At 39.9% G+C, this 15,096-nt stretch overlaps 1 protein-coding gene across 1 annotated transcript in view; it reads left to right on the forward strand.

Annotated features, from left to right (window-relative positions):
- Positions 1-15,096, forward strand: part of LOC143377177 (uncharacterized) — a 54,462-nt gene extending 39,366 nt beyond the window's left edge. The window contains exons 2-3 of the mRNA XM_076828208.1: positions 1,695-1,897; positions 12,169-15,096. Of these exons, the coding sequence (XP_076684323.1) occupies positions 1,695-1,897; positions 12,169-14,073 (2,108 nt within the window). The 3' untranslated portion in view covers positions 14,074-15,096. The remainder of the gene's footprint in view (positions 1-1,694; positions 1,898-12,168) is intronic.

The following is a 15,096-nucleotide window of genomic DNA, read 5'->3' on the forward strand; positions in this document are numbered from 1 at the left end:
AAATCGATGCATAATGCCTTTTATTTGATGAATTGGACCTGTACCATTTGCATTCATGGAACCCCAGGCGAGCACTGACCCGCCACCACCTTTCACTCTTGCTTTCGTGCAGTTTTTATTGAACTCCTTCCCCACACGACGTCTCACATACAGTCTCTCGTTCCAAATTTAAATAAGATGTGTCCGTAAGCTTATGGCCGTCACTGTACGTAACATAGTTACTCCCGAAAATATTCGCCCACCCCGTACGTATAACATATTTCACTTATTTACGTAATGCTTTTTAAGTACTGCCATATACCAAAAAAAAATTGCTAGAAGAATGGAGCAAGATAATCCCAACTTTCACAGAGAATTATTTAATTGAATGTGTGGGTAATAGATTAAAGCTTATAATAAAATCGCAGGAATATTACGAGAATATTAACTCATTGCAATTACGTTTGCATAATTTAATCCCGATTTAACCCAGACCTAACCCAGACCTAGTTTAGTTTAGTTTAGTTTACTGTGCTGGTGGGGTGGCGTGGTGACGTCAGAGGCCGCAAAGGGAGGGGCATGTCCTATCGGACTAGCTACCCCCGAAGGGGAGCCTCCATTACCCAACCGGGGATAACCAGGACCTAACCCAGATCTAACCTAGACCTTTTTTTATAGAGGGGGAAAATACATTTACGCATACCCCGACATTTGATGTCGGGGTTATGTTGGACTACCCGCAGAAATTGCGGACTACCCACTAAAAACCCCCTCTGAAGCCCTCCAAGGGCAGGACCCAGGGCGCTACCCGGAACTTCTGACGTAGTACGTCGGGTACGGCTAAGACCTAACCCAGACGTAACCCAGACTTGTTTTTTTTCTTTTTTGACGTGGAGAAATCCCTAACGGATACCCCGCCCCCCGGGGGAGGGACGGGGTGTCGCGGAGGGGTGAGTGTGCCCCCCGGCACCCTCACCCCGCCACCCCCGCGATCGAACAGTAACCCGAAGGGCCGCGGCCGGGCGAGGAGACGGCACCTGGTCAAATGATCCCGGGGACCGTTCTTCCGCCGTCGCACCCGGGAGGGCCGCAAGCGGCGACCGGGCCTAGGCCCGGCGGACACCCCGGGGCAGGGGCAGAGTGCAATGACGGTCCCGTTGACCGCCGAACTCACCCTATCTGTTCGATCGCCTACGACGGGAGCGCGTTAACATAAGCGCTTATAGCGCGGCTCCCGGGGGGGTAGCGGATGTTCGGCTACCCCCCGAGGAGGCCCTCTACGAGGACCTCCAGATCTTAACTGCGCCACCGCACGTCGCGACGGTCATAATAAAATCTCTACTACAGTAAGCACTAAAATTGCTGTTCTAAAGTTCGAAATTTTATTTCTAAAAGCTTCAAACTCTCTAAAAAAGGAATCCACAACTTTGTTTATGGATACAAAAAGTGAACCAAAGCTACTGCAAACTATTTTGGTGAATAAAATAAAGTATATTGAAATTGTGTGATTTCCTTTTAAACGTTCTTGGAGAAATAGAAGAAATTTTTTCAATCAACTTAATATGTACCTGACTTTGAAAAGTCAGGTTCTGTATCTGGAACATGAATATTTGAAATAAGATATATGTACGATTACAACATCCACATTGAACATGTCTTGTTATTTTGTGTCTTTCTTTGTGACTTATTAATTTTATCGAGCTCTTTGTTGGTAGGTTTTCTAGCGGTTTCCACGGGGGAGCAGACGATTCCTAATGCAGCTGAAAAGACAGAATCGTCCTCTGGCAATGCAGACGACATTGTCATGTTGGAAATCGACGTGAAGGAACCTGTTAAAAGATCACCAATATCAGGCGGTGCCGAGTATGGAGCCTCCCCTAATCAGTACATTCTCCAATCCGCTGATGGTATTCAAGAGGTAATAAATCATTTCTTAACGATTCGATTTGTCGGTACTGTTCTTATCAAATATTCCGGCTTATGTCTCTAAAACAATTCTAACTTCGTTTCCATATTTGGAAACTGAAAACTAAAATGAAAAAAGTGCTGTATAAACATGGTGTCAAAGACGAGCACTTAACGAGATATATGTTTTTAAACATTAGCACCACTCGCGCCGCAAAGTTGTAATAATTTTACAAAGTTATATGGTCAAAATAGCCACCGGTTTCTTCTATGCAAAGATCAATGCGGCGCGGCGTAGATAACAGTGATTGGTTCTCTATTTGTTCAGATAATGCTGCGCGTTGACACCTTCAGATGCTTCTTTGGATCTTATGTGTCTCATTAAGCATTCGTTTTTGACACGACGATTAGAGAATATTTTTTTCTTCATTTTACCTCTCTAACCGCCCCCTCGAAGGGTATATTTACCTTGTATGCTATATTTTATTTGTCGGTAACCGATAGTCACTTTAAGGGGTTGTTCCGGTCTAGAGCCCATAAAATAGGTGATCTTTAGGAATTAATTAAAGGAAAACTACAACATATAATTTAATGGGATTTTTTGCATTGTATTAAGGGTGTCTTAAACTATAGAAATAAATTTATTGTTTTATAATTAATTATTACAGACGACACTGGGAAATCGTTAAAGTCGAGACGTCAAAAAATTCGTCCAAAACGCTGGAACATGTAGCACCTAAACCATTGGTCTGAAATAAAAAACAATGCCAGATTATTAACCCCTTGCCCTACAAATTAGCAGGAGAAAATCCGCGCCAAACTAGTTTGGGACGACTTTAATCGAATCCCTTGTAAACAGTAAAGTTTCGCCTTCATGAATAGAACGTTCATCTTTGTCTCGAATTTAATTCCACGAGTCTGACTCGTAAGAATCATGATTGGTCTAAAATGTTCACCACGAGTGGACTCGTCAAAGTAAGGCAAGGGGTTAAAGGCCACGAAACTCGTTCGTGGACATAGCAGTAAAAATTACAAACAATGCCATTTTTTGAGAAAGTAACGACACTTAAAGTTCGAAATCTCTTTTTCCCTATATTCTTCGTCCTATCAACGCCTTTAAAAATTACAAATTTTCAATTTTTTTAAATTTTACTGGTTTCTCCACGAGCCAGAAGTGTATTCTTCAAAATGAAAAACGTTTCAGTCGGATCGGATAATAACTTTTCGAAGTATAGGTTCCAACGATTTTAAGAACATTGGGCCGTATGCACAAAAGCAAGTGTCAGCTTTTACTAGTGATTTTTCAAGCAAATACTCAGTTCCGTATGCAATAAAGGATGAAGTATTTATTAGAAATAGTTTTTACTAATTTTTCAGTAAATACGTAAAATACGTATGCATAAAGGTACGTCTACACAACGACACTTTTGTGTGTAGATCAAGTGTATACGACACTGGAAAAAAAATTCCGGAAGATTGGAAACTGCCTAGGGCAGTTCGCGACACTGAATTGGACCTATCGTGGCGGGAGTTGCAGCTAGAGCTAGGCTGACAACACTGCAACTAGCTCTACTGTGCCCGGGTGGAAAGAAGTCGGTTGAGGTGTCACAGGGGCAAGAGGGGTTCTGCGCTCGCTTTGGCTCCCGCCGCCCGTGTCCCGTTTGCTCACTTTGTATTCGTCGAGGTTATCGCGCCGGCCAATACCCTAGTAGCATTTCTGGTTGGCCCACAGCAGGCCTTCCCAAGTAGGGGAAATGCACTACTAAAACAGATGTTTCGGTTCTCCCTCCACCGGTGCGCCTTCGGCTAAGGTGGGACGACTCCTACAACCCTCTCTCCGAGGAGACAGTAACGTCACTGGGAAGTATGTTGGGCGCTTTAGGGCGAAAGTACCAAATGTGTCAAATTTTTATAGGAAATTTCATAATGACTTAAAAAATAGTATGAAAAATTAAAATTTAAACTAGTTGAAACTAATTAAATTAAAATTAAAACTAGTTTAAATTTTAATTTAACTAAAAAACTAGTTTAAATTTTAATTTAACAATGTATGTAATACATTTTTTGTAATTTTTTTTACGTCATTTTGAAATGCTAGTTTAAATTTTAATTTTTCCTACTATTTTTAAGTCATTATGAAATTTCCTATAAAAATTTGACACATTTGGTACTTTCGCCCTAAAGCGCCCAACATGCTTCCCAGCGACGTTACTATCTCCTCGGAGAGAGGGTTGTAGGAGTCGTCCCACCTTAGCTGAAGGCGCACCGGTGGAGGGAGAACCGAAACATCTGTTTTAGGAGTGCATTTCCCCTACTTGGGAAGGCCTGGCCCACAGTATCCCCAAGTTGTGAATAAAGCTGGGATTTCCAATGCGCGGCTCGCCGCGGCGGCTGACGGCGGTCCCACTAGTGCAAGGGAGAAACAGATACATACTTCTCCCTTGCACTAGCGGAACCGCCGCCGGCCGCCGCGACGAGCCGCGCATTGGAAATCCCAGCTTTAGCTGGCCATCAAAGTGCCAACAACAAATGCTACTAGGTAGGGATATACTATTCGGGCCTGATATTTGGACACCAGAGTTGGTCGACCGACTTCTTACCATCCAGGCACAGTAGTTAGACACAAAAGACACTTGAGCTATACTCGTTTCATCCTAAGAAAAATCCCGTTCGCGCAGGGATGATTCGGAGGAGGCGCTGGTTGGTCCGACTCCCCACTTAACCGCCTACGTTTTTCTCCGTCTTACCACCTGTTACCTCTCTGTCAGCCGTTCCGCAACCTGCAGTGTTGATATTGACATCGGTCATGTCACGCCCTCGGAGGGGCAGGGAAGTCGGCAGGTAAAGTGCTGCGAGCAATAGCCTGCGTCGGGCCCGTAGGCGGTAGTGGGGGCTGCGCAGAACGGCCACAAAACGGTCGGGGCATAGGATTTTTCTTAGGATGAAACGAGTATAGACACAAAAGTGCCGCCGTGTAAACGTACCTTAACACATAGTACTTACTGAGAACTGCAAGTAAATGCTAGTGTTATCTTAAGTCTGCCAGTGGTCTGTCTTAAATTGTCTGCGCAATCATGGCGTTGTTCGTGCAAACTCATGCCCCTAACCCAGACCTAACCATTCCCGAGAGTAACGTGCCATGTTTAGACTCGAAGAACACCATGTGAACTACCTGGGGGATACATTTTTAGATATCGTGAACGAAACCAGAGGTGGCGATCTTTCACGGAAAGAGAAAATGAAGGTATTCTTTAGATACACAGGTGATCCCGGTTTGCAAGTAGGCATTGGTGAGGATACGGGTGTTCATCGGAGTAGGCATAGTTAGTCGAACAGTAACTGAAGTTGCCGGCAAAATCTGCACCAAGCGCCGAAACTGGATTAAATTTCCAAAAAATACAAATGAAGTAGAAAAAGTGAAAAGAGAATGGCAGACAAAATTCAATTTTCCGTGCTGTATAGGAGCTTTAGACTGTACACTCGTGTAACGGTTCCGTGCGAGACGTTGCCGCCTGTTACAGGAAATATCCACAATTAGAATAGTTTACTCGTGAAATTGTAAATAACGTGAGGTAAATTTTTGTTTTTTAAAAAAAAAGCTTTTTAAAAAATTTTGTTAACGGAAGTTTGTAGTGCTTATTGCGCCATTCAACTTTTGTTTGAAAAGTTTTTTTCCTTCTGTTGTACTTTGGGAGTTATACGGGAAAAAGTGGAAGTGCCTATTTGACTTTGGGGTTAGTTATCACCCCCTTAAAGGGCGGTAGGGCCTGAATGAAACACACCCTTGTTCTTGTCTTGAGTCACTCTATGAACCCAGAAAGTTGCGTTCCAATCGGTGAGTGCGAGTTCGCGGTGTTCCCTTCTAAGTAAATACTAGTAGTATTTGTTGGAAATTACTCCACAGAGGTAGAAAAATAATGTCACACTATAAACATAACTATGGTTTATTATATGAACAATGCACAGTGTATCAATCCACGTACTAGTGTTATTTTATAAAGTATAAAGGTATACAAGAAATAAGAACTTAAATTGACGAGTCGGAACACGATATGCACGCCGTGGTCACATTTCTTAGACCAGGCCTTCCCAAGTAGGGGAAATGCACTCCTAAAACAGATGTTTCGGTTCTCCCTCCACCGGTACGCTTTCGGCTAAGGTGGGACGACTCCTACAGCCCTCTCTCCGAGGAGACAGTAACGTCGCTGGGAAGCATGTTGGGCGCTTTAGGGCGAAAGTACCAAATGTGTCAAATTTTTATAGGAAATTTCATAATGACTTAAAAATAGTAGGAAAAATTAAAATTTAAACTAGCATTTCAAAATGACGTAAAAAGAATTACAAAAAATGTATTACATACATTTAAAACTAGTTTAAATTTTAATTTAATTGGTTTCAACTAGTTTAAATTTTAATTTAATTAGTTTCAACTAGTTTAAATTTTAATTTAATTAGTTTCAACTAGTTTAAATTTTAATTTAATTAGTTTCAACTAGTTTAAATTTTAATTTAATTAGTTTCAACTAGTTTAAATTTTAATTTTTCCTACTATTTTTAAGTCATTACGAAATTTCCTATAAAAATTTGACACATTTGGTACTGTCGCCCTAAAGCGCCCAACATGCTTCCCAGCGACGTTACTGTCTCCTCGGAGAGAGGGTTGTAGGAGTCGTCCCACCTTAGCCGAAGGCGCACCGGTGGAGGGAGAACCGAGACATCTGTTTTAGTAGTGCATTTCCCCTACTTAGGAAGGCCTGACTTAGACTGACTACGGTCGCCACTTTACGTTTCGGCCAAGACCCTTCGCCCTCCCCCTTTTTCCTAGTTTGGGGAAACGCAGCCCCTTAGGACTAAAAACCCTTACGGTGAGAATCGTTGAACTCCAACAGTATTTACTTAAAAATTTTCATCACTTACTATCTAGTACCAGTAGAAGATTATGCATACGAAATCTAGTATTTGCTGTTACTTATACTTATTACTTTCAGGCATTTCCTTATTTTTATGCATACGGTGTTTCGAGAAAAACGCGTTTAAAGTTTTACGTGAGCGCCGAGTGGCCCGGTGTTACTCATGCATTTGCCGCTACTCAAATGCCTTTAACTTTGGGAATTTTACGAATTTCAAAAAATCCTTTTAAACAAGTATTCTTAAAAGGTTGAACATTCAAAAAATGAAATAAAAAAATAAATTTTTAAACTGGAACCTCCCCTTAATGATGAATCCAAAGACCCACAGTCCTTCAAGTTCACCAAAGGTCCTTTAAAAAACTTGAAGGAAAGAAAGTTTCATCTCATTAACCCCTCCCAACAGAACGAAGCTATTGTTACCACACGCTAGCTTCCACAAAACTATGCAACATTTATAGAAACCATTTTTATGAAATTTTAAATATAGCAGAATTATTTCAGGTTATAGGTGAAACACCCTGCATGTCTGCTTATAATTGGCTGAAAGGCAGACCTAAATTGGATGGTAAAATTGAAGCATAGTAGTATTTTAATGTGCAATGGGTCCGCCTATGGCTAAAAGGTGAACTAAAATTGGCTGGTAAAATCGAGGTATACTGTTATTTTGATGCGCAATAAGATTTAGCTAGGTAACCACTTCTGTGTACCTTCTGTTTCATGTTCCATTGGTTTACGGGCAATACTTTTTATAATTTCGATGAACAGGTCAGTGAAGCACAGATTCTATCAAGGACAGTTCCGTGAACGGCAAATATTACGTGTCTAGCCCTTTCGTCGGGAGACAATACACGTTCCTAGAAATAAGTAACATTATCGCTCGCGGTCAGCGACGTCCATTGGTCGCCTATCGCCGCCTAGCGTAGTGACTGACTACGTAGCGTGCACTGTGCAGTCATGAGCGTTCCAGATTTTCCTTTCTTATTAGAACGGAGAGTTCGCCTTCATTATCTAGATATTGCACTGCAATAACAATTGGAATGCATCAAATTCCACGGGTTTCGTTATTCAGAATTCTCATTCCACATTCCACGAAAGTGAGTTCGATATTAACCTGTTAGCTGCCACGATCCGCATTTGGGGATTTTGGAATTTTACGTACACCACTCGGCGCCAAAAATATATTTGGTACCCCTGACAGTTTAGTTTCATTCTATATATATATATATCCGTCAATATTGTGTGTAGCAGAAAGTGTATATTCTGTGCTTCGTTTCTTTACAACAAGCGAACAAATTTGAAGTGCGTTTGCAAGTTGAACGGAACAGAATTGGAATTGCGTCGGGATAGGTCTGGGTTAGGTGGACTGTTTGGAAAATAAAAGAAATAGTTTCTTATTAGTTTTCTTTCATGCAACCTGCCACAATCCCCATTTGGGACTTTTTCAAAAATATCGAATATTTTCAACACAAAACATAAGTTGAATATAATTATATTGTTACACAACTTTTTGTGCATATATATATATAATAAAATAAAATAAAATACCCTTTTTGGCAAGATATTATTCTGTCAGAATGTCCAGGATATATATATCTCGTATATATATATATTTTTTTAATTTTTAGCCGGATACGATATATATATACGAGATATATATTTAAAAAAAAATGAAAAAAAAAATTTGGCAGTTAATGGGTTAATTTATGTAAAATGTTTTCTCTCCCCGGTCTTGATCAAATTTTAATAGTTACATGTCCCGGACATTCTGACAGAATAATATCTTGCCAAAAAGGGTATTTTATTTTTAAATGACTGTAAATAGAATCCAGTGAAAGAATTTGAAATCCAATGTCTGCCAACCTATGAAATTTTAAACCTTTTTCCGCAATAAACTACGGTATAAAAAATTTACAATGTAAATTATGATTTCATAAATAAAGAACCTGCAAAGGATATAAAAATAAAAGCAATTCTATTGTACGAAACGAATGCCAATTTACGTTAACAATTCCAGTAAAAATATTACATCTATCATCCACCTTTCAACCTTCACTAATAATATTAACAGAATCCTTTGAATTAAAATGCAGAGGCTTTGCGATGCGATAGACCGCGTTGTAACTCAGTGCATGATGACGATTATGGGCTAAAAAGTATAAATAACTGAATTTTGAAAGAAGTAGCACGTAAAGGTTATTCTTGTTGTATTTCCCGGAACAAAGTGAAGTTACTCTTTAAAAATGGGAGAATGAATCACTGACCCGTGGTGCTTTAGTTCTGGAGGGGTTTTTAAGTCTCCTCAACACCTACACTCGATCATGATCGTGTCTAGTCGTGCTACACGCGATCGTGCTTTCTTGCATAACTTTTACCTTCTAATCGGTTCGACCTGACAAAACCGGTAAAACCACACCCAATGATCGTGGATATATCCGTATGCAAGTCTCCCAGGTCACAGATATGTTCTCTATATAGTGCACGGCCTTGCCTTGCACGTTACCGTAATAAGTCACTTTGAATGGGATCTTTACTAACGCTCATTTATGGACTATCGATTCATCCGCAATATTGCAGAAAAATGTTCCATAATTACTCGGTGTATTTAACACGTTATAAGTTCGCCATTAGTTTGTAGGGTTATGGGGAGTAGCTACTCTCTCAAATTTTGTAGAGATTTTACTTTTTCAATGTCTTTCTATTTGATATCTTACATAGGGTTTGGAATTTTAAAGAAGTTATTTTCTCCGGGTTTGAATAGGTTTTGTTTTAAACAAAATATGCTTAAAGCGTTTTAAACATTATAAACACTTTAAAATTGTAAGTAATTCTTTTTTTTTCAAAATAGATATTTCTGTAACTCTGTTATGGTGTTACGTATGTACTGATTAAATTTTAATACATATACATATGTACATATATTTATATTGATTGAATATTTCGATTATGCTCGTTATGATATAGTTTATATTTTTTCTTATTTTTATGGCGACTACCACTGTAACTGTTTATGTAATAGGTATGTGTGTACGTGAATGTATTTTTGGGTACAATAATGGCACAACATGTTCAGATCAGTTTTCATAATTTGATTTTACAGTAACTTTTCTAAATAGTAACGTCACTTCCTTTAGAAAAGTTAGAATATTGGGTTTCTCTTGATATTTTACAAATATGTCCTTCAAATTTAGTTGCAACTGAAAAATATAGGTAACGATAATATTATACAGGGTGGCTGAGTAATCGTGATATAACGAGGAAGGGAACAATTTTTAATGCAGAAGTAAGACAAATCTGCAGTATAAAATTTTTACATTTGAGCAGGGGCGGATTTGAGGAGCAAATTTTGGGGAGCATTCAATTTTGGGGAGTATCAAATTTTGGGGAGCGACAAATTTTGAGGGAAGAAATTGAAAAAGGTTTAAACCTAGAAACTTGAGACAGCTTTAAAATCAATTCATTTTTTTCGTGTAGCGAATTAGTAATGGCTCATATGTGAGTTGCCATATTCAATTAATTTTGAAATTGTCTCGACTCTTTTAAATTAAAGTATTCGATAATATTTCGCGGAAAGGGCGGCACCCGCTTGTTAGCCTCGGGGCGCCAGATCTCCAAATCCGCCCCTGGATTTGAGTCTTCGTTCTTCGAGAGAAATAGCTTGATAAATCTATTGAATATGCATAAGCTTCGCTAATTTTAAGTCTCGATGCAACAGATTTTAGTATAAACAACTATTTCTGTACTGGTACAGGATATTTTCGGAAATAAAGGTGTAACAATCAGTTTGTAAAATTCATTCTATGCGAATGTAGGAATTGTGCATAATGTCCAGGTACTCTGGATTATTGTAGCTTGACATTGGGATAGATTCGTAGAGACTGATTGTACGAGCCGATAATAGGTGAGAGAATAGTAATGAATAGAAATGATAGGAAGCAAGTCATGACATTGCCCTTGTGTACAGATACTAACACGAGTAGAATGAAACAATAACGCGTATTGTGATCCGTTAGATCGAGAGTTACGATTGGTCAAGTTCAAGAGTACATACATGTTTGTCTCACAAACGAAGATCTGTCTGCAAAAACATTATATCTACCGCAATTTCAACCTATTTTTCGAAACATAAATAAAAACTACATGACAACTTTTATTTTTCTAATAAAACATGAATTTTATTACTTTAAGTAGGCTAACAACTTTAATTAATATTTACTCGTTAAAAGATTATAGCATAAACTCTTCAGAAATTGAAGCAATGCGGGAATAATGCATTCAATATAATTAATAAATAGAAACTTTTTATTTAAATAATCCAATTGAGTTAATATTCAAATATGTAGCACACATAGATACTTTGTACAGTTTTCTGAAAATATAAAGCTCATTTTTTGTGAACGACAATACCACGTGCACGCAAGATACATAATTTTCTTCCTACGTTCTTAATTTCGCTGTTGCAATTAACAACTGACTAACATTATATTGTTACACCCTGTTTCAAATATTCTATAAGCTACTGTATAAAAAAGATTGACGGGCTAAGAGTCTCAGAGGCGCTGAGCAATTAGCCACTCTATCGGATGTTATGGTAATTTTTTAAGGTTTTTGGTACCAAAGGTTATGTAAGAAGGTTTTCATAAGATGCCCGCAATGAACTATTAAAAAAACACGCATGACACCAGTTCTCGTCGGAAGTTAAGCGGCGTTGGGCGCGGTTAGTACGTGGATGGGTGACCGCTTGGGAATACTGCTTGTTATTGACATTTCTTTTTCTCCACCTCCTTGTTTTTACTCACAATTATTGTTTATAACTACAACGAGGATTATATCTTATCTAGACAATTAATTACTACTTCCAAGTATAACATGTTCCACAAGCGACCAGTTTTAACACTTTGAATGGCATTCCAGTCTTTACCTGACTTTGGCGTGTCTTCACACGAATATTTTTTGTAAAGAATCGAAATTATTATGCAAGTGCCCCGAATGTTAGTTTTAGAAATGGCAACCGACTTTGATATGAGTCATCTTCGTGAGAGTACTTATTACCAATGAATTGGCAAGGTTCTCCTGATGAAAATGAATCTAACCTCAATTCTGTTCCGACTACTTTTAACTACATGAATTGTAGAATTAGTTTACGGAATTCCTTCCGAAAAGATAAATTGGCATTTACAGTCGTTTTCAGTAGAAAAACCTTCCCAATCTATTAATAATACTCCCACGGAGTTTTAATACAAAATTCAATATTTACATTTTCATTAGTCTCAGTATGTGTCCGACTAGGAATAATATTTCGCCAAATTCAGTGCCACTCAAAGTGTAATTACTTCTGGTTAACATGCATTATTTAAAAGAATATATGAATTTCCAGCTGCCAGCGGAGTACGTATCGGTTGCACAACAGTATGCGCAAGAGCAACCGCAAGCAGCGCCACCTCAACGCAGACCACAGTCAGCATACGCGAGACAGCAGCAAGCGTTGCAACAATCCTACTATAACTTCCGAAAGCCAACAGTCGTCCCGCCTAGACCACGCGCTCAACTTCATCCTCAAGCCTTAGCGCAGGCTGAAGCAGCTGCGGAGGTTCAAGCTCAAGTCGATGCTCAAAATCGTGCCGAAGCCCTTCGTCTCGCTCGTTTAGGATCAGGTCCTTCCAGCCCCATTGGTTATGAGGGTTCATCCTATGCTCAACCGAAGTTGGGAACCTTCGAGCAAGAGTTACTGCAGCTAGTCTCGGCGAATCAAGCTCAAGAATTCAAACTGATTCCAACCCAACCTAAAGGAAGTTCGTCAGCTTATTCCCAGCAGTTAGCAAGTTATCCAGCTCAATACGCGAAACCAGCAGCGGCGCCATCTCAGTTGCCTGAACAGTATCACATCGAGACGTCTCCGCCACGATACCAGCAACAACAAGTCGTTGCTTACCAGCCAGTCGAGGAACCCATTCAGTACCAACCAGTTCAACCTGCCAAAGCTTTCGTTCCTTCTCCTCAGTACGATTACGTTGATGAAGAACAGAAGGCCTATGATCAGGCCCACGCTCAAGCACAAGCTCAGGCCCAAGCTCAAGCACAGGCTCAAGCATTAGCTTTGCAAAAGGTTGTGCAAGCCGCTTACAAGAAACATTTCCAAGGTGCGCTAGACCTGTCCAGGGCCACGAATCAGGCCCAAAAGGAGCACGAATCTGCTTTGGAACAAATTCAGCAGGGTTCTCAAGTGAGCGACGCTGGACGCTCACATCTCCAAGAACAGTACCTGCCAAAAAACGCTGAAGCCGCTTACAAGGCCAAGCTGAAAGCCCAAGCAACTGCTGAGACGGCTGAGGCGAGGAAATTTCAACAGACCGCGGATATTAAGGCGCATGCTGACGCCATTCGAAAACTGGAAGCCCAACAACAGGCCCATCTGAGGGTGCAGGAGGAGGCTCATAATTATGCTCTGAATTTTGAGGAGCATCAAGCGCGTGCGCAGGCACTGGCACAGGCTCAGGCTGAAGCACTCTACAAACACCAACTTCAGGCTCACAATCAAGCTAACAAAGAAATCGTGGCGATCTCCAAGGACGGACAAGGAAAGAAGAATGATAATTCAATATACCGTTACAATCTGTCACCCGCGTCATCCCTGCCTTCGCCCAATACTTACCTAACCGCCGAGCAACTGCAGAAATATCACGTCCCTGGCTCGTCCCATGTACCCAGGTCCGCTCCAAAACTAGACGACGCAGGCGCTATCGAGGCGGCGCAGGCGCAGGTGCACCCGGTGATCACGCAGCCGCGGCAGGCTCACAAACTAAAGATCCCTTCATCTGCTCAGGCTGTATACGTGTCTGACTCAGGTCTGCTGAAAAAGTCGCCCATCAAATCGTTGACCATCGAAGAAGTAATCGAGCCAGAGCAAAACAATAATCGTCCAGTGGTTCAAACTGCTTCATCCAGAGGGCGCACATTGTCCGAGGAAGATTTGTCAGCTCTGATCAACGCTGGATACACCGTTACTCCTGTGCCACTAAATACGAAACCTGCCCAGCAGATATACGCTTTAGAGGGCGCGCCTGCGGGATATTACCCGAAGAAACAAAAGGCTCCTGTCCTGAGGCCCGACTACGCAACTTACGAAGACGCGATACAGCGTCCACGTAAGCTTGTTAGGAAAAACGTATCGATTCTAAAACAGGATGAGAGAGATGGCGCTGAGAGCGAAAAGGTTACGTATTTGGTACCTCTAGAACCTTCCTTCGGCACGAGACAACCTCCATTGAAGCACGAGGAATAATGCAGGGTTCAGACATTCCGTTTGTCATCATTGCATCGAGTATTAACAATGCAACATATAACTGAAATATAACTTCTTATAATTTTATCTCTCGTCTCTGGTTTCGCATTGTATTGCACCGAATCGATGTTTTCAGGCATTGTTTGCAACGCTAATTTAGTACACTATGAAGCGGATACAAATAGGAAATAAACGTTGGGGAAAATTTGTAAATGATAAATTGAATTATTCACTTCACGATTATAATCACATACGTCGACTGATACATCGATACTATGATGGAATATTTATTAAATACTCGTTTTATTTAAGAAGCATTGAATTTCTTTCGTTTACGATGAATCCAATAGGAAAATATATTAATTACATGTTCCCTTTTGGTACGTAATAATTGTTAAATATAGAATAGTGATGATTTACTTCCTAGATGCAATGCAGGCTGCTCCTTCCGTATTCCTCGACTTATATTCCCCTTTAAATTTTTATTTCGTGTACTGCTTTGGACTAAGATTGAAACGAACCAAACATATTGATTGACAAACATAATACAGATAAGAAAGATAAGAAATTGTAAATTAATTTCTACCAACGTATTATAACGTATTATCGAGACTCAAAATTCGTTCGTGATTGTTTTCATCTCAACACGTTTCGTTTTACACCATATTGTTTCTTACACGTCAATCAAGATGAGTGATCAAACTAAATCAAAGTTCATCAAGCGTAAATATAGATCGACCAATTTTATAACGTTAATGAGTACGACAAGTACGTTTTTTACGCAATGTTATTTTGTAGATGGTATGTGCGACGGTGCTAAGTCGAATAATCCTTAATTTATACTTACTGTTTGTATATACTAGATTTTTACTAAATAAAACAGTTTAAAGTCTCGCTTCGCGATATACAAAATGTATTCTCTTTCCTTCTAGTTCTTCAACAACATAATTTAAACGACCTTGCTTTTTTCCAAAATACGATCATTCCGAAAATATTATTATAACAGCAACGACCACATCCATT

Source organism: Andrena cerasifolii, chromosome 15 (assembly GCF_050908995.1).
Source record: "Andrena cerasifolii isolate SP2316 chromosome 15, iyAndCera1_principal, whole genome shotgun sequence".
NCBI lineage: Eukaryota > Metazoa > Arthropoda > Insecta > Hymenoptera > Andrenidae > Andrena > Andrena cerasifolii.